Below are 20,821 nucleotides of genomic sequence, written 5' to 3' on the forward strand. Positions count from 1 at the left end.
CTTCTACCCAGTGGCAGCCACCATGCTAGGCCCTTAGGTGGGATAGTGGAGCCTAACAAACATAGTGGGCGTATATAGAAACCATCGAGCATCAGTTTGGAAAGCTGTTAGAGTGCACGGCTTACTACGCATGCACCAATGGCGCGTTGCCACAAGAGGAAATCCGTGCCAACTGAGTATGCGCCAAAGACGCCTCATGGTGCCAACCCGCACCTGCGCAGAATACTTGATGGAAAAGGGCAGGAAAATGCCCAGGACACGCACAGGAAGTCACCTCAACCTGATGGAAAAAGGCGGGGAAATACCCAGGAGGCGCACAGGAAGTGACATCAACCTGATGGAAAAAAGGCAGGAAAATGCCCAGGAAGCGCACAGGAAGTGACCTCAAACATCCCTATATAAGTCTAGCCCAGACACTGCCAAATTGCTGGATTATCTTCAGTCCCTGTGCTAGTGTGTGATCTGTCTGAACCTGTTGTGACCTGGAAACCTGTTTGACTACTCTTGTTTGCTGCTTGCCTTTGACCTTGGATTTGTACCTTAACCATTCTACTTCTTTGCCCCTTTTTTACTCAGCTGCCAGATTGGAACCGACCCCAGGTTGGATCTCGACCATTCTTCTTCTGATTAACCCTTTTATGCTTCGTTGCCCAACTGGACTTGACTTTGGCTCGGATCCCGAACTAAGGCTTGCACGGTGCTCCGCACCCTTGGCACCCCTGCCACTTGGTGTCCCCACTAAGTCCCTGTCTCCATCTCCACAGGCTTAAAGGACCCGAGGTGCAAGGGAGGCCTCCCCACTACTTCGGCCAAACATCAGGTACGTGGCCCTCGTGACAGAATAATCCAGCCATGTCTGAGACTGAGGGGAGTACTCCACCTTCGAGACCCTGTGCCAACAAGTGGCCTCTGTGTCTCAGGCTCTGACGTCCATACAAGAGGAGTACTTTCAACTGGAAGGTCGGCTGACTGCAATGGCCAATCCTTCAGTTCTGAGCCCTGCGGAACCACCTGTTATGGCTATGGAGCAGCCCATCTCTACTCCAGCTACTGAACCACAGGTTGCTATGCCGGAACGCTTTTCAGGGGTTCGCCACAAGTTCTGGGCTTTCAGGAATGCCTGTCGGCTATACTTTACCTTACAGCCTAGGACCTTCTCTTCAGAGGATACACAGGTCGGGTTCATAGTAGCCTTACTTAAAGAAGAACCTCAAGCATGGGCCCATCAGCTTTTGGAAAGGGAGAGTCCTATACTGCACTCACTGTCTTCTTTCTTCGATGCCATGGAAATCCTCTATGATGACCACAACGAACCACCATGGCTGACACAGTGTTGACCTCTCTACAACAGGGGAAATGCCCTGTTGAGAACTACGTAACGGAATTCCGCAAGTGGGCTGCAGACACTGCATGGAACGATGCTGCCTTGCGCCATCAGTTTCGCTTGGGCCTGTCCGAGCCCCTCAAAGACGAATTAGCAAGAGTGGGGCTCCCTGATACTTTGGAACCTACAATTCAGTTGGCTATCCAGCTTGATCGCAGACTCAGAGAACGTCATAGGGAACGATCCTGTATGGCCTGTCCCACATGGATGCTCCCACGAGTACCCATGGCTGCACACCTGAGAACCGCTGAGACCCACGCATCAACCCCAATTAATGACGCAGAACAGATGCAACTTAGGTATGTGTACCCCTCACACCCGAAGAGCGACAACATCGTCGCCTAGACAATTTATGCCTGCATTGTGGTGGAGCGGGTCACTGTTTTCAGGGATGTCCCATTTGGCCGAGTAGGTGGATTGAACCCCATCTGTTTCACCGTACTTTGTTAAATCCTCACATCTCACTCTCTGCCTCTCTTTGCAGATACTTGAAAGGATAATTTGAGTAGCAGCCATTATTGACTCTGGGGCTTGCAGCTGCTTTATTGACATCCACTTTTCCAAAAAGTATGGAATCCCACTATGCAAGAAGCCCCAGCCATTTACCGTTCATCTGGCAGATGGCTCCACACCAACCTCGGGTCCCATAACCCATGAGACCACCCTCATATTGGCCACCATCGAAGCAGACCATCTGGAATATCTTCGGTTGGATGTGATTACTTCCCAGATTTTTGTGGTTATTTTGGGGTTACCGTGGCTTCGACGGCACCAGCCACAGATTGATTGGTCCACTGAAGTCCACTGTTTCCCACAACAAGCCTGTTTGATGGTTCAACCCCTTTCCACAGATGACAACACTCTTCTCCCCCAGGTTTACAGAGACTTCCTGGACGTCTTCGACAAGAAGGGGGCTGAATCCCTGCCACCTCACCGGCCGTATGATTGCCCTATTGAGCTTCTTCCTGGTTCTGCAATACCATTTGGGATGATCTTCCCACTCTCTGAGCCTGAATTAGAAGTCCTCCAAAAATACATTGATGACAATCTTAGGAAAGGCTTCATCCGGCCCTCTACCTCTCCTGCTGGCGCTGGACTCTTTGTGGAAAACAAAGACCATTCTTTAAGACCATGTATCGACTACAGAGAATTAAACAGTGTCACAATGAAGAATCGATACCTGTTGCCTCTAGTCCCTGAGCTAATTCAGAGGTTCCGCACCACTAAGGTCTTCTGAAAATTGGACCTACAGGGGGCCTACAATTTAATACGGATAAGAGAGGGCGATGAATGGAAAATGGCCTTTCGTACTAGGTTTGGCCATTTTGAGTATTTGGTCATGCTGTTTGGGCTGTGTAACGCCCCAGCAACTTTCCAACACTTGATGAACGACATCTTTCGGGATTTTCTTGACCTCCTTATGATAGTGTACCTAGATGACATCCTTGTTTTTTCACCTTCCCTCGAGACACATCACATCCACATGCGAAAAGTCCTTTTTCGCCTCCGAGCCCATAAACTCTATGCCAAGCTTGAAAAATGTGAGTTTGAGAAAGATACCATACAATTCCTTGGAATCATTATTTCGACTTCTGGCATCTCCATGGACCCCCAGAAGGTAACTGCAGTTCTTGAATGGCCAGTACCCTCGGACCGTAAGAGCCTGCAGAGGTTTGTGGGATTCGCCAATTTTTATAGAAGATTCATCAAAGGCTTCTCGTCAATAATTTCACCTATCACACAACTCACCAAGCAAAACAGCCTTTTTCTGTGGTCGCCCTCAGCACAAACGGCTTTCGGCAAACTCAAGAAGCAATTCACCTCTGCCCTTGTCCTTCGTCATCACGACCCAGCCCTGCCTTACGTTTTGGAGGTCGATGCTTCAGAGATTGCGGTTGGGGCAGTCCCTTCTCAGTGCCACGAAATCACAGCCATCTTGCATCCTTTTGCCTTCTTTTCCGGGAAGTTGTCCCCAGCCGAAAGGAACTATGATGTAGGGGACTGGGAACTCCTTGCTATTAAACTGGCCCTGGAAGAATGATGATATCTATTGGAAGGAGCCTCATACCCTATACTTGTCTACACTGATCATAGGAATTTGGAATACCTCCATACAGCTAAATGTCTCAGACCTAGACAAGCCAGATGGGCTCTCTTCTTCACTCGATTTCAAATGCATATCGCGTACCGTCCGGGATCCAAGAATTGTAAACCTGATCCTCTATCCCGCATGTATCCCACATCAGATAACTCGCCAACAACAGATGCGATACTCCCTGCCTATAATTTCTTCCTACTTATGGATGACCTCTAGTCCAGGATTAAACTGGCCCCCTCTCTATACCAAATGCCCTCAGGAGAACATCTGCAAGAAAAGGACGGACTTTTTTTCCATGACCATGCTATTTTTGTGCCCCTTCAACTGAGAGTTCCTGTGCTCAAACTCTGCCATGACAACAAGTTAGCAGGGCATTTTAGGGTGACCAAAACCACTTTTGTGAACCTTTTGGTGGCATACACTCAAGGCAGACTGCCACGCTTACATCAATTCCTGCCCGGTATGCAATCACAGCAAAACGGAAAAGAATAAATCATGGGGTCTCCTATGCCCCCTGCCTGTTCCCTCCAGACCCTGGGAACAGATCAGCATGGATTACATAGTGGAGCTACCACCTTCTCATGGGTTTACTTCCATATTTGTTGTTGTGGACCGCCTTACAAAAATAGCTCATTTTATTCCTATGATTGGCACTCCTTCCTCCCCAGAAACAGCTCAGGCTTTTATCAAGGAGATCATACACCTTCATGGGGTCCCCAGCAATATTGTATTGGATCGTGGGGTCCAATTCACCTCTAAATTCTGGAAGGAGCTCTACCTTGCTCTAGACATCGAGAACCACTACTCTTCGGCCTACCACCCTCAGACCAATGGACAAATGTAACGCACGAACCAAACTCTTGAACAGTACCTTCGTTGCTTCTCCACCTTTGTCCAAGACAATTGGATGTCTTTACTTCCTTGCGCAGAATTTGCATACAACGCAATACATTTTACCAATAAGCAATCACCGTTCTACGCCAACCTGGAGTACCACCCTTCTTTTTCCCCTGTCCTACCTGGATCTTCAACTGGGAGACAAGGTTTGGCTGTCTACCAGGCATTTAAAGTTGGCCAGTCCCTCCAAGAAATTTGTCCCTAAGTTAATTGGGCCCTTCCCTGTCCTGTCCCATTAAACCCTGTTGTCTACAAACTCAAACTGCCCTCAACTTACCGGATCCACCCTGTCTTCCATGCCTCCCTCCTGAAGCCTGTGGCCCCAAACCCCTTTAGGGAAAGTGGGGCCCATCCTCCGCCTCCCTCTATGATTAAAGGGATTAAGGAGTATGAGGTGGTGGCCATCCTGGACTGCCATAGAAGGGGCCGCGGACGCCAATTTCTGGTACAGTGGAGGGGTTACGGCCCTGAAGAGATTTCCCGGGAACCCGAATCACATATCCACGCTCCAGATCTTCTCCGGCAGTTCTTTCAGTGAGCTTTATCCCGGACGGGCGTCTGGAGGCCGCCCCTTCGGGGGGGCCCTGTAAGAGTTTACAGCTTACTACACATGCACCAATGGCGCGTTGCCACAAGAGGAAATCCGTGCCAACTGAGCATGTGCCAGAGATGCCTTGGGGTGCCAACCCGCACCTGCACAGAATACTTGATGGAAAAGGGCAGGAAAATGCCCAGGACATGCACAGGAAGTGGCCTCAACCTGATGGAAAAAGGCAGGAAAATACCCAGGAGGCACACAGGAAATGACATCTACCTGATGGAAAAATGCGGGAAAATGCCCAGGAGGCGCACAGAAAGTGACCTCAAACTTCCCTATATAAGCCCAGCCCAGACACTGCCAAATTGCTGAATTATCTTCAGTCTCCCTTTGTTCCTGTGCTATTGTGTGATCTGTCTGAACCTGTTGTGACCTGGAAACCTGTTTGACTACTCTTGATTGCTGCTTGCCTTTGACCTCGGATTTGTACCTTGAACATTCTACTTCTTTGCCCCTTTTGTACTCAGCTGCCAGATTGGAACCAACCCTGGCTTGGATCTTGACCACACTTCTTCTGATTAACCCTTTTATGCTTCGTTGCCCAACTGGACTTGACCTTGGCTCGGATCCCGGACTAAGGCTTGCACGGTGCTCCGCACCCTTGGCACCCCTGCCACTCGGTGTCCCCACCAAGTCTCTGTCTCTATCTCCAGTATAATGTGTGTGTGTTCCCAACCATGAAAGTGGGGGGCATATAGTTCCAGTAAGTGGTGCCCAGAGGGGGTAGGGGGTGACACGAGCACTAAGTGGTGTATATATAAGGGAGTGGAGCGATTTCTTCTTCACACTTATTAATGGACTTTGAGGAATGTTTGGAATGTGATGTTTGCACATCTTTTCACTTTTTTTCCTGTTTATATATTTTCATCATGGCACCAATGTGAATGGAGAGGTGTTGTGGTTATTACACTAATTTTTCCACTATTTTACAAAGTATTGTAGAAAAGATCACACCATAGAAAATGGGGAAAGTAGAAAATAAACCCGGATATGAAGGTGACATTTGTGTACGAGGAACACCAAAACAATTACCACCATTGTATTCTCCAGGGCCTCTGCTTTCAGAAAATATATGTTTTGGGGTTTATCTAATCTTCAGGCCCAAAATCTGCATTTTACCATGTGTGCAAAAATAATGCAAAACCTGCTCTGGCAGTGAAAGGGTTTATGTGAGCTAGATGGGATCACTCTGCTGTGGTCACAATCTAAACATTAGAGCTCCCCCTAGCTGCAGTCTGGTAATAACATTGCTAGGAGGTCTATTCATTTATCTGCAACATACTTCCCATCGTTATATAAACATCTCCTGACATTTAGGGGTCTATTCATAAAAAACTTACATAGCAATCTGCCCGATGACAATGCATGTACATTCTTTCTGTGTGAATGGGGGGATTGAAGGAATGAAGCGATCTGCTGAGCTGGTTGAAAGTTTTCCATCAAATGAAACTAAACATTACATGTTTACATTTGTTCATTAGATGGTGATAACTTCTATGATACTTAGTGCCATCTAATGGCCAAATGTCCATTTTCAGATTTAAATCAATGGTTGGTTTAATATTGTTACTTTGATTATCTTATATCTTTCAGTGTATGAGGATGATCTCAGTTATCTGTATGAATCCATGTCTGCTGGAGGAACTAAGGGGTCTACTTCTAGAAAATTCATTGGACAAATGTGACAATCATTCATTCAACCATTACAAATTCTGCCCTAATATAGTAAAGTGATTTCCTATGATCACCAGCTCCATCTAGTGACCATAATGGCGTATTTTCCCTGACATACCTACATTAGTAAAAATATCACAATACTGCATTATGACTACTAGACGGAGCCAAAGAAATCAGTGTATGAAATAAAATACATCCAATATTCATCACAGCTGGTGAAATTCATTCAACTATTTTTTTTTCCTACTTCAAAAAGGAGGAAGATTTGGCTACTATAAATGTACCACATCCGTTATATATATAATTTCAAAAAGAACCTTGTATGTCAGACTTTATTGGTATGAAATATGTCAGACTTTATTGGTATGAAAAAGGCCGAACATAAAAAAGACATAAAATATAAATCTTTCTTACAGATATTAAAATGATGTGTTAAACCACATGGGAACAAATCCATCAAACATCAGGACATATATATTCATAATGACTCATTTAGCTTTGCTGAATTGTCCAAGAGGTCAACACGTTTCACATCAAAAAGCTTCTTCAGGACCTTTTATGCCTTGGCAACAAAGAAAATCAGCTTAACTAAAAAAACATACAGAATATAAATACATAGCAATCTCATCGTTTTATAACATTGCATATTATCATCTGTGCCACTTACACAACGCTTGGGGGACATAGCAAGGAGATGGTGATAAATAATGGTGTCAAAGTAGCTTACACAGTCAGCTGGTCATGAGTTATAAAGATTGGCGGGATAATAGACATGTGCATTAAAAAAGTTAAGTAAAAAAAGAATAGTTTTTTTACTTGTACAAAATTAAAGTTACACCCAAGCACATAAAATCCCCCAAAAATGTTGATCCCCCACATATACACACTTACAAACAAACTCACACATTGGGGCCCCTACACCTAAAAATGTTGATTGCAATATACATGTTACATATCACTGCGCAAGCCAGAATGAGAGCAATAATTCTACACCAGACCTCCTCCATAACACTAAACTGATTACCTATAGGGGGCATTTAAAGCTTCACAATAGAAAACATAGGATAATGAAGTAGGTCACCATTTCAAAGGCGCACACAAATTTAAGGTTTGAAATGTTGGGTATCTATTTACTTGGTGCAACCTCCAACCTCAGCTTTTATATCTTACCAAAAAAATTGGGTAATTTATTGCGTTTCTGTGTCCCCTAAATGAAGAGTGTTTTTTACTGAAATTTTTCCTTGACCTTCGTGGTAATATTGTGTGACAGAAAAAAATGGAACTACCACTATTTTATTCTCTAGGGTGTCTGATTTCAGAAAATATATCATGTTTTGGGGGTTTTATATAATCTTCAGGCCTAAAATGATTTTTTAAATATGCGGGCAAAAAAAAAACACAAAACCAGCTCTAGCAGTGAAAGGATTAAAGGAAACGTTCCCCTTTGGGAAGATGTTACACGTTCCTGTTCCTGCAGCGGTTCAGCGATCTGAGTCCTCTGTGTGACTGAAGGAAGTTCCCTGTACCAGCTGTCACTTTATGAAAAGAGCGCGGCCGTGCCATTCATTCACAGAGTTCTGTCCTTTGCCGAGGTTGGCTTGTAGTTTTCAATGAACTCCCACACTGCTGCTGAGCTCTCTGGTAGATGATTGGTTCTTCCTGTCACTGTAACTGCCTTCCCATATAATGTACAGGCAGGCAGATTACACGGACAGTCTGCAGGAGTCCTGCATAGCACCAGCCATCAGCACATCATGGCTGCAATGCTTTCCAGGCTCCTAATAAAATAGTAAATTAACATTCTTATACCTGCAGAAAATGTGCATTTATTATTTTTTTTATAAAAGGTGAACTTTTCCTTTATTGGAGCCGACACCGGAGCGTGATTTGTCTGCTCAGCATGCGCTTGTACTGAGCATCCAAGTTATAAAAACCCCCGACATTCCTAAAAGCACCTCAGATTTATATACAGCTTTGGTTAAAATTATCTTTTATTTTATCAGGACAAGTAGATTTATATAAGGGACAAGGAGATTGGGACCCCGATTTAGTTCCTTGGACAAGTCGTTTTTAAAAAAATGTTCACACCCTTGGAATTGTTTCTTACATTATGAAGATCAGCCATGGAGTATATCTGAGGTATATATCAGGGTGTGCTTCTTCCCCACATGAGAGCTGTGATGTCCAGCAACATTCATATAGAAGACACTAATATGCCTCGAGGGTTGTGTGGGAACCCTGATGTACAGGAAGACAGGACTTCAGTGAGGAACAATTCCCTCACTCAGGACAGGAATACGGCTTCTCCGCTATGTGAGCTCTCTGATGTCTGTAAAGATTGGACTTCATTGAAAAACATTTCCCGCACTCGGGACAGGAATACGGCTTCTCCCCTGTGTGACATCTCTGATGTACATAAAGATGGGGCTTCTGTGAAAAACATTTCCCACACTGAGGACAGGAATGTGGCTTCTCCACTGTGTGAGATCTCTGATGTCTGTGAAGATTGGACTTGACTGAAAAACATTTCTCACACAAAGGACAAGAATATGGCTTTTCCCCTGTGTGAGATCTCTGATGTCCATAAAGATGGGACTTATCTGAAAAACATTTCCCACACTCAGGACAGGAATATGGCTTTTCCCCCGTGTGAGTTCTCTGATGTTTCAAAAGATTGGACTTCTGTGAAAAAAATTTCCTGCACTCAGGACAAGAATAGGGCTTCTCCCCCGTGTGAGATCTCTGATGTGTGTCAAGACTGGACTTCACTGTAAAACCTTTTCCACACTCAGGACAAGAATACAGCTTCTCCCCCGTGTGAGATCTCTGATGTGCATAAAGACTGGACTTCTGTGAAAAATATTTCCCGCACTCAGGACATGAATACGGCTTCTCCCCCGTGTGAGATCTCTGATGTGTGTAAAGACTGGACTCCACTGAAAAACATTTCCCACACTCAGTACAGGAAAACCTCTTATCTTTTGGAAGGACGGCACCGTCCCTCACAGTTTGAGGTTCCTCAGGATAAGAGGAATACGATGGTCCATCTACACTGTGTGGTGCCGGATGGACATTTGAGGTAGCCGGGTTTTCTCCTGGACTATACGGTGTGATGTCCTCATCTTCTACTTTACAGTCTGGAGACAAAGTGAGACAATCCTCTGAGGTTTTCCTCATCTCCCATCCATGTACTAAAATAGAAATAAAAAGATTATTACTAGACATGAGCAGATTGGTTTCCCTAAACCAGGACTCCGCCCACATCAGGCAGCTTTGTCTCTGAGGATCTTACAATTCCCCCCTCAAGGTAACTAGTAAATGGGTCCTCTGATCTCCTAGCAGTTCATTTCTTTTTTGTGGACTTTAGTCAGAGTGAGAAAACTTTTATAGGAGTGACAGTGATGAGAAGATTATAGGACGAGTGTCCCCACCCTCTCTACCACGCATTGCCATCTTCCCAACACAAGAAGTACTGCACTTCCTTATTTAGTCCCTGATTTAGTCATGAATAACAGCGGGGCTGAGCCCCACCAGAGGTCAGAGTGAGGATTGGGGGAGAACAACCAAGATGAAGACTGAAGACCACCATCATTGTGTTATTGACTCCTCCCTCATTATCACTTTCTGTTTAAGGTTACAAAGATTGAGGATGTTATCACATTATTATCAACATGTAAAAGTCTGTGCTTGAATCAAATCATCAGGTATAAAATGTCCAGCTGGTAGAAAATGTATGTAACAAAAGAGAATACATATTATGTTTACGTAGTTTTGCGAGTGCACTTAGGTCTACGAGTGCACGTAGGTATGTGAGCGCATGTAGATCTGCGAGTGCACGTAGGTCTGAGAGTGCCTGTGTATTGTCTTGTTGAGTATTAGTGTCAGGAAGCTAGTTGTTAGATAATTTGGACAGGGTATAATCCCCAATCCTCACTAAATTTAATGGGTACGATGTCCGGCCGGTGTGGAGAGGTGACTCGTTGTACATCTTGCTGCATGTAAGCTTTCCTTGATCATCTGATCGAGTGTGAATACTGCTGTGCAAAATGTAAGTGCATTGTTTCCCTGCACTGAGAAGAATCCCAATCTAAAGGAGAGCCAGGAACGTACATGGCAGGGGCCAGCACAGAGGCGGGTGGAGACAAAGAGGTGCAGGCACTAGGAAAGAGTAGATGGGTGACAGTCAGGAGGGGTAGAGGGGGAAGTGCCAGGGAGGCTGATCCAGGGCTGGAGCATCCCAATAAGTACTCTCCATTGAGTGACATTGGTGAAACCAGTCAGGGACCAGCACTGCTGGAGCTGAAGGACTTTCCTAGCTGCCAGGAGAAGAACTGCTCCAGTGAGAGTGGAGGAAAGCGAAGGGAAAGGAAAGACAGATTCTGGTGGTAGGGGACTCAATTCTTAGAAGGAATGAGAGGCCTCTGTAATAAAGACCTGAAGCGCCGAACTGTATGTTGTCTACCGGGCGCTCGGCTTTGGCACATCACGGATCTGGTGGACAGATTACTGGGAGAGGCTGGGGAAGACCCGGCTGTCATGGTGCACGTTGGCACCAATGACAGAGGCAGATGGAGTGTCCTAAAGAACAATTTTAGGGACATGGGAGCTAAATTGAGGAAAAGGACCTCCAAGGTAGTATTTTCAGGAACACTACAAGTACATCGAGCCACACCAGAAAGGCAGAGGGAGATTAAGGCAGTAAACAAGTGGCTGAAGAGCTGGTGTAGTAAGGAGGGGTTTGGGTTCCTGGAGGACTGGGCCGACTTCTCAGTCGATAACCAGTACTATAGAAAGGACGGACTGCACCTAAATGAGGAGGGGGCAGATCAGCTGGGAATGAAGATGACCAAAAGTATAGGGGTTTTTAAACTAAGCGATGGGGGGGTCCAAAGGTACAGATAGTCAGCGCGGAACATATTCCAGAGGGTAGTATTGGAGGCATTAGTGATAGGTTGGCCAAAGCACATAAACCCAAGGTAAGTATAGTAGCAAGTCCTAGTTGCAATCTCAGAACACCCAATAAGAGGATAATACACGACCCGTCTAAACTACGTGGCACGTTCACCAATGCCAGGAGCATGGTGGACAAGATGGGTGAACTAGAGATATTGTTGTACGAGGAGGATTTGGATTTTGTGGGAATTTCAGACCTGGTTCAATAGCTCTCATGATTGGCTGGCATACATTCAAGGGTATACCCTTTATCACAAGGATAGAGAGGGTAAAAAAGGGGGAGGGGTATGCCTATATATCAAGAATAATGTACAAGTGAATGTGAGAGATGACATCACTAAGGGAGCTAGGGAGGAGGTGGAATCCTTATGGGTAGAGCTCCAAAGGAAGCTAAGGGGAAAATAATACTGGAAGTATGCTATAGGCCCCCTAACCTGAGGGAGGAAGAGGAGACAGATCTCCTATCACAATTTGGATTAGCAGCAAGGATGGGAAGTGTTATTATAATTGGGAATTTTAATTATCCAGACATAGACTGGGTGGGGGGGAACCGCGCATTCGTCTAAGGCTCACCAGTTCCTAAATGTCTTGCAGAACAATTTTATGGGTCAGATGGTAGACGCACCAACTAGAAATAAAGAGTTACTGGATCTACTGATTATCAACAATACAGACCTGATCACGGATGTGGAAATACGGGGCAATTTAGGTAACAGCGTTCACAGTTCAATTGGCTTCAGTATTAATCACACAAATAGGAAACATAAGGGGAATACAAAGACACTGAATTTCAAAAGAGCCAACTTCCCTAAACTACGAACCTTGTTAGAAGGCATGAATTGGGATAAAATCTTAAGAACAAAGAACATGGATGAGAGGTGGGTTTGCTTTAAGAGCATATTAAAAAGGGTCATTAGCCAATGCATCCCATTGAGTAATGAATTTAAAAGAGCAAACAAATTCCTAGATGGCTTAACTCCAATGTAAAAATGCATATAAAAGCAAAGGAGAACTCCTTCAAAAAATACTGGGTTGAGGGATCATCATCAGCATTCAGATTTTATAAAGAATGCAACAAGAAATGAAAGGGTGCAATAAGGACGGCTAAGATAGAACATGAAAGACACATAGCGGAGGAGAGCAAAAAAAATCCCAAGAAATTCTTTAGTTATGTAAACAGTTAAAAAGGGAGGACAGACCATATTGGCCCCATAAAGAATGAGGAAGGACATCTGGTTACAAAGGATGGGGAGATGGCGAAGGTATTGAATTTATTCTTCTCCTCAGTCTTCACGAGTGAATTGGGGGGCTTCAGTAACCAAAACTGCAGTGTTTATCCTCATGACACATCACAGGAAGCACCACCATAGTTAACAGAGGACAGGATTAAAATTAGACTTGGGAAACTTAACATTAATAAATAACAGGGACCAGATGGCTTGCACCCGAGGGTACTTAGGGAAGACCATTTTTCCAAATTTTTACTGACAGTCTACTGACTGGAATGGTACCAGCTGATTGGAAAAAAGCCAATGTAGCACCAATATTTAAAAAGGGCCCAAAAAACATCCCTGGGAATTACAGACCAGTTAGCCTAACATCAATAGTATGTAAACTCTTGGAGGGGATGATAAGGGACTATATACAAGATTTTAGTAATGAAAAACGGTATCATTAGCAGTAATCAGCATGGATTCATGAAGAATCGTTCTTGTCAAACCAATCTATTAACCTTCTATGAGGAGGTGAGTTGCCATCTAGATAAAGGAAGGCCCGTAGACGTGGTGAATCTGGATTTTGCAAAAGCATTTGACACAGTTCCCCATAAACGTTTACTGTACAAAATAACGTCCGTTGGTATGGACCATAGGGTGAGTACATGGATTAAAAACTGGCTACAAGGGTGAGTTCAGAGGGTGGTGATAAATGGGGAGTACTCAGAATGGTCAGGGGTGGGTAGTGGGGTCACCCCAGGGTTCTGTGCTGGGACCAGTTTGTTCATAAACGACCTGGAGGATGGGGTAAACAGCTCAATCTCTGTATTTGTGGACGATACTAAGCTAAGCAGGGCAATAACTTCTCCGCAGGATGTGGAAACCTTGCAAAAAGATCTGAACAAATTAATGGGGTGGGCAACTACATGGCAAATGAGGTTCAATGTGGAAAAAAGTAAAATAATGCATTTGGGTGGCAAAAATATGAATGCAATCTATACACTGGGGGGAGAACCTCTGGGGGAATCTACGATGGAAAAGGACCTGGGGGTCCTAGTAGATGATAGGCTCAGCAATGGCATGCAATGCCAAGCTGCTGCTAACAAAGAAAACAGAATATTGGCATGCATTAAAAAGGGGATCAACTCCAGAGATAAAACAATAATTCTCCCGCTCTACAAGACTCTGGTCCGGCCGCACCTAGAGTATGCTGTCCAGTTCTGGGCACCAGTCCTCAGGAAGGATGTACTGGAAATGGAGCGAGTACAAAGAAGGGCAACAAAGCTAATAAAGGGTCTGGAGGAAATTAGTTATGAGGAAAGGTTGCGAGCACTGAACTTATTCTCTCTGGAGAAATGACGCTTGAGAGGGGATTTGATTTCAATACTGGTGACCCCACAATAGGGATAAAACTTTTTCGCAGAAGGGAGTTTAACAAGACTCGTGACCACTCGTTAAAATTAGAAGAAAAGAGGTTTAACCTTAAACTACATAGAGGGTTCTTTACTGTAAGAGTGTCAAGGATGTGGAATTCCCTTTCACAGGCGGTGGTCTCAGCGGGGAGCATTGATAGCTTCAAGAAATTATTAGAAAAGCACCTGAATGACCGCAACATACAGGGATATACAATGTAATACTGACATATAATCACACACATGGGTTGGACTTAATGGACTTGTGTCTTTTTTCAACCTCACCTACTATGTAACTATGTTTATATATTAGCAGTGGGTAGAGGGGAGAGAGCAGAAGTCAGGACTATGTAATGTACAACATATTGTATAAGATACAACAGATAGGACTATATAGTATCAGAATGATGTAATGTACAACAGAGTATATAGTGCAGGGGTCAGGAGTATGTAATGTACAATATAAATGATACAGTGTTAAGATCAGGACTCATAATATTGGTATTCAGTAATCAGTGGAAGGTTAAATGTTTACATGAAACAAGTTGCAGAGGTCCCACACTGCTGCCTCCCATCTCCTGAGACTGCACTCAGTGACTTGGGTCTGAGACTATACAGACATTTCCCTCCACCCGGCACAGCCAGCAGACAACAGAGCAAGTAACCCTGGGAGAATTGTTCTGTCAGAGATTTTGCTAGACCCAGGCAAGGGGCAGAAGACCCAAAGCACCTGCCCCAGATGCTTATGTCCACCTATGGTGAAAAGCAAAATTTAGCTTCCAGCTGAACCCCAGAATCTCCAGAAATCCAATCAAGATACATAAATTGTGTCTGCAGCACAGAGAAGGAAGATTATCCAAGATGAATACAGGACGGGGATCACAGCTCAGGAACATGACCAGGGGATTACAGGCTGATATCACCCAGTCCTCGCCCTACTCTGGACCAATCAGTGAGCAGTATGGGTGGAGGAATATATTTAGTGTTAATGACCCACCTGTACTGATCTCTGTAGGAGTGTCCTCCTCTATAAATGTCCCCGTTATTCCATCCTCATCCATAGACTGCTGATCATCCCTCACATACATCTCTTCTTCTTCTGCTTTAACCTCAAATTTTATATCAATTGGATCTCCACTCTAAACCAAGACAATGAGAGTGAATATCATCTGTAAAATATACATAAGCTTTATCATTGTGACATCACATAAAAAAGCCAAACATTGGGGGTTATTTACAATAGGCAAATCCACTTTGCACTACAAGTGCAAACTACAAGTGCAAAGTGCACTTGAAATTGCACTGAAAGTGCACTTGGAAGTGCAGTCACTGTAAATCTGAGGAGTAGATCTGAAATGAGGGGAATCTCTGCTGATTTTATCATCCAATCATGTGCAAGCTAAAATGCTGTTTTTTTTCCCTTGCATGTCCCCCTCGGATCTACAGCGACTGCACTTCCAAATGCACTTTCATTGCAATTTCAAGTACACTTTGCACTTGTAGTTTGCACTTGTAGTGCAAAGTGGATTTGCCTTTAGTAAATAACCTCCATTGTCTCCACAAGTCCATGTTCTAGATACTCCGTCCCACCAACCTTGTAACAGTAAGGGATGGTGTGATCTTCCTGTGTGGAATCCCAGGAATACAGAGGACGGGGACATCTCTCTGGTGGGTTCCTGGTATTAGGTGGCTCCATCACTCCATACTCTTCATCCTCCTCTTTATACTCTTCCTTAACATCAATATCATCACCTCTGAGTTTTCCACTCTGAATATATAATGCAACATTCATTGTAACAAACATGCTGGGTATAAATCAGAACTATCAATAATTGTCAATCATCTACCTGATGATAGTGAGGATTGGTGTGATCTTCCTGTGTGGAATCCCAGGGATACAGAGGACGGGGACATCTCTCTGGTGGGTTCCTGGTATTAGGTGGTTCCATCATATCCTTGAATCCTTCTGAAAACTCTTTCATCACCCCATACTCCTCATCATTCTTTTTATACTCTTCTTTAATAACAATATTATAATCCCCAAGGTTTTCACTCTGGATATAGTATGAAACACACACACTGTAACAAACATGATTGTTTAAAAATAATCACAAGGGATTTTTCCTCATCTACCTGATGATGGTGAGGGATGGTGTGATCTTCCTGTGTGGAATCCCGGGAATACAGAGGATGAGGACATCTCTCTGGTGGGTTCCCATTACTGGATCCATCTGTAGGAAACACACACACTGACTGAATGCATTGTTTCTATGTGTTTATCAGATGATGGGGGATCTAGGTGGACCCTCCATACTGCTCTCTCCTTTACAATAAAGTCTCCTCTTACCCGGTGATGTGAGGGGCGGCTGATTGTCCATCATGATGTCCTTGTAGAGATCCTTGTGTCCTTCTAAATACTCCCACTCCTCCATGGAGAAATAGACAGTGACATCCTGACACCTTATAGGAACCTGACACACACAATGATACAGTCACCATCCAGACACATCCCTTGTCTGTTACTGGATAATGTCCCAGAATTCCCAGCACCGCTCACCTCTCCTCCATGATCTCTCTGGTGACTTCTAGAATCTTCTTTTTATTTCTATATTCTATCGGGGAGGGAGGTGGAGGCAATGTGATGGTCATATGATCTCCAGATTTGAGAGGAGAAAAACTCTAGATCTGAACAAAAAAATTAAAATCAAATAATTTTCCCAGAATCCACCTCACCTTCAGATTTCCATTTTATTAAAACCCTCACTTCAGGCTGAGTTATAACTAACCCACATAGCACCCCCAGACTCCACAGGTTAAACATTGCTGAAGGAATTCTGACATCATTACATACAATGCAGGACCACCAGTCCCACTTTGCTAGTGAGGATGCCAAGGGTCTGCCCACATCCTTGTAGCATAAGAAAAAAAAGCCAGAGAGGGGGGGCATTGGGAGGAGGAGCTGTGAGGTCAGTGTGGTGTCATAGGACATATAGACTCTGGATGGAGGGACATTTGGATGCGAAGATTTGAGGGGTCCACTATATGAAGCTCACCGTACAAAAATCTGTCAGAAATCTGTGAAAGTAAGCTCTCATGTGATCAGGTGATGTGCGGAGGAACGGAGTGTAAATATCATAAATTTTCCCAGAGCTCCTAATGGTGGGGATGGATTTCGCTGCATGCTGCATTCCAGTTTAAACCCCCCAGGATCACTGCAGGTGTGGAGAAAAGCTGTATAAGAGGATATGGAGGAGAGATGAGGAGGAGATCCAGGAATCAGGATAAAGGTCAGGACAAGCAACAGACGAGCGCATCCAAGAGATGAAGCCGGGGTCACTACACAGAAAATCAATCCAAGGAAACAACAGGCAGGACGAGGAATAGCAAGAAGGAGCTCAGAGACAAATGAGAATATTGCTCAGCCAATGGGAGATTATCTCAGCATGACTTACATAATGAAGGAGATGAGGGGGAGGGGAGGAAGTCACTTATGGTGACCATAGAGACATGGAAATTCAGCTGGTTCAGCAGGGATCGGTCACATTCCCATCCATGTGTGGTCACTGCCGGATGAAAGTCACTCGATCAGCGGCTGCAGCCAATAGCTTCATCACTGATCTGTTTATTCTGAGAGTGGAGGAGCGCCTCCCACATAGTTGCCAACATCGTAAAAATATTTTTAGGGACACTTTTTTGGCTATAGGCGGAGTCGCATCATAATTAGGGGGTGGGACATGCATTTGTGGGTGTGGTTTGCGTGGAATAGTGGGCGTTGCTTAAATGGGCGTGGCTCAAAGGGGTGTGGTTAGAGTCTGAGATGAATGAGGGATGGAGAGGGAAAGGTGGGGAGGGATGGAGAGGGAAAGGGGGGGAGGGATGGAGGGACAGCAGCCCCAGATCCTACACCACAATAGCAATATATGTATTCCAGAGTTTAACAATCAGCAGATAAAGATACTCCAAACACCTGGTGTTAGAGCATCAATCATCCCAGCGCCATGATTGTTATGGAGTCAGGATGATTGAAGATCATTATTTCTATTATTACATAGTAATATAAAATGAAATCATTCAACTCACCATAATGCAGAATCAGTGGGAGCCCTGAGCAGGTCACCTGCCACCAGATGCCATCAGGTGCCCCCACCAGAGTCCATCCTTACATCAGGTGCCTCATCAGCGGACCCCCTCCTTACATCTGTGTCCCCATCAGCAGAGTCCTCCTTACATCTGGTGTCCCCATCAGCAGAGTCCTCCTTACATCTGTGTCCCCATCAGTCCTCCTTACATCTGTGTCCCCATCAGTCCTCCTTACATCTGGTGCCCCCCCGTGACATCCAGACTGCCCCCCCCTGTGACATCCAGACTGGCCCCCCCGTGACATCCAGACTGGCCCCCCCCCTGTGACATCCAGACTGGCCCCCCCTGACATCCAGACTGGCCCCCCCTGGGACATCCAGACTGGCCCCCCCTGGGACATCCAGACTGGCCCCCCCTGGGACATCCAGACTGGCCCCCCTGTGACATACAGACTGCCCCCCTGTGACATCCAGACTGCCCCCCTGTGACATCCAGACTATAAGGCCCCCCCCTGTGACATCCAGACTATAAGGCCCCCCCGTGACATCCAGACTATACGCCCCCCCGTGACATCCAGACTATACGCCCCCCCCCCGTGACATCCAGACTATACGCCCCCCCCCGTGACATCCAGACTATACAGCCCCCCATGACATCCAGACTATACGCCCCCCCGTGACATCCAGATTATACGGCCCACCTGTGACATCCAGACTATATGGCCCCCCCGTGACATCCAGACTATACTGCCCCCCCGTGACATCCAGACTATACGGCCCCAAAGTTGGTCAACCGGAGCCGCATGGTTACAATAGAGATTGAGCTGCGGCGCCGCCCCTTTCCATAACAGGTCACAGAGACTGGCAGCGGACTGGGATGGGGCTGGGCGGCACCGCAGCTCAATTTCTATTGTAGCCATCAGGCCAACCTACCTCTACGGTCTTCTTGAAAATGGCAGCTGGCAGAGACATTGTCTCCGCTGGCCGCGGACCTCGGTGGCGAAAATCGGGGGGGAAAAAACGAATTTCCCGGGACACGATTAAAGGGTCTAAATCCCAGGAATGTCCAGGGTAATTCGGGATAGTTGCAAGTATGCCCCCATTGTCAGAATACAATAATGCAGCGGGGAGGATTGTCCCATCCCCCTTCAATGTGTGGATGGGGGAATCAGTTCAGTTTTTTCCTCTCAGCACGCTGGCTGAATGACAAAACTGAATCATGTATGGCCAGCTCTGGAGGCAAGATATATTAATCGTCAACTGATCAACCCTGAAGGGGTTAATCTATGTATTACCTCCTCTGCCGCCAATTCCTGCAGTGTCTTCTCGCTACGTCCTAGCAAATGGAACTTCCTGTCTGTATCTGACATTACTTCCTGTCTGTCTTCCATAGAGACTTCCTGTCTGGGTAGAGGTGAGATCACCACCTTGTGGAGCTCAGAGGAACTGCAGCCCCAATAAACATCTCGTAGTGTGTACACGTCCTTGTGCTGTGTGTATGTACTGTATATCCTTCCCCTTTCTCTCCTCCCTGAGTGTGCATGAAGAGCAGTGTTGCCAACCCCCCAAAGTGAAATTTACTGGCAGAACGACAAAATTTACAAATGGAACCTATTTTTTTGCTGACAAAAAAAACATGCAATTTACTGGCAGATCCACATTCTTTACTGGCACTGCAAAAAAGTACCTAAAATAACTGTTTTTAGTTCTAAACAGTGCAAATATCAATATTTGAACTATAAACACATTGCTAATGCTATTAGCAATGTGTTTAAGTTAAACAAAAGTCAAAAAACATATTTCTCAATCTACATGAAGGTCAGGTTACTATAACCCAGCCAGCACAGAGTTCTCCCTTACATCAGAGTCTGCAGGATTCCCCCTTATAGTGCAAGGGAACTCTTATGTAAAGGGGAATGCTGAAGATCATGATATAAGGGGGAACTCTGACATGGAGGGGGGCTCTGGTGAATAGAGACCACCTTCCGCAGAGTGAATACACTAAGGTAAGGAGGGGTTACTAATATAGGGGGGAACCTTTATATCAGTACCCCCTTACATTATTGTATTCACTCCCCTTTACATCAGTGACCCCCCTCAGACTGGCCTGGCGGCGCTGTCACTGACCTCCTCTCGGGTGCACCGTGCAGGGCTCAGTCAGACGGCTCCAGCTTGGCGGCTCTGGTTTTATTCTATAGTCTCCTCTCCACAGTCCACACATGTCTGTCTCTTCCCGTAACCTCCATCCCGGCGGCGCTCCCACTCTTGACTCCTTTCTAGGATCCCCCTCAGAGACTGCAGACATGATAAAAGACAAGAGATGGTCAGAGGCTGCGGACATGATACAGGAGGTGGACAGAGGCTGCGGACATACTGCAGGAGGTGGACAGAGGCTGAGGACATACTGCAGAAGGTGGACAGAGGCTACGAATATGATACAGGAGGTGGACAAAGGCTGTGGACATGATACAGGAGGTGGACAGAGGCTGCAGACATACTGCAGGAGGTG

General features: G+C 45.4%; 2 protein-coding genes across 2 annotated transcripts in view; one reads left to right on the top strand and one right to left on the bottom strand.

Moving 5' to 3' along the window:
• Nucleotides 1-20,821, top strand: part of LOC141121784 (uncharacterized) — a 139,082-nt gene that overhangs the window by 5,889 nt on the left and 112,372 nt on the right. The window lies entirely within an intron of this gene.
• LOC141121783 (uncharacterized) lies at nucleotides 7,004-19,694 on the bottom strand. Its single transcript, XM_073611500.1, has 8 exons — nucleotides 19,608-19,694; nucleotides 16,791-16,918; nucleotides 16,581-16,704; nucleotides 16,367-16,464; nucleotides 16,081-16,287; nucleotides 15,828-16,001; nucleotides 15,231-15,372; nucleotides 7,004-9,845 (listed from the first exon to the last, which is right to left on the bottom strand). The coding sequence occupies exons 3-8, from the start codon at nucleotides 16,663-16,665 to the stop codon at nucleotides 8,935-8,937; spliced, it is 1,617 nt and encodes a 538-aa protein (XP_073467601.1). The 5' UTR covers nucleotides 16,666-16,704; nucleotides 16,791-16,918; nucleotides 19,608-19,694; the 3' UTR covers nucleotides 7,004-8,934.

Source organism: Aquarana catesbeiana, unplaced genomic scaffold (genome assembly GCF_042186555.1).
Source record: "Aquarana catesbeiana isolate 2022-GZ unplaced genomic scaffold, ASM4218655v1 unanchor231, whole genome shotgun sequence".
NCBI lineage: Eukaryota > Metazoa > Chordata > Amphibia > Anura > Ranidae > Aquarana > Aquarana catesbeiana.

Bases quoted from the DNA above. Each gene is read 5' to 3' on its own strand.
- LOC141121783 (XM_073611500.1), bottom strand. From the start codon at position 16,665: ATGGAGGAGTGGGAGTATTTAGAAGGACACAAGGATCTCTACAAGGAC. The intron at 16,465-16,580 runs GTAAGAGGAGAC...TGTTTCCTACAG, and splicing joins GCCGCCCCTCACATCACCGG to ATGGATCCAGTAATGGGAAC. The intron at 15,373-15,827 runs GTTGGTGGGACG...GTCTTGGTTTAG, and splicing joins CCATCCCTTACTGTTACAAG to AGTGGAGATCCAATTGATAT.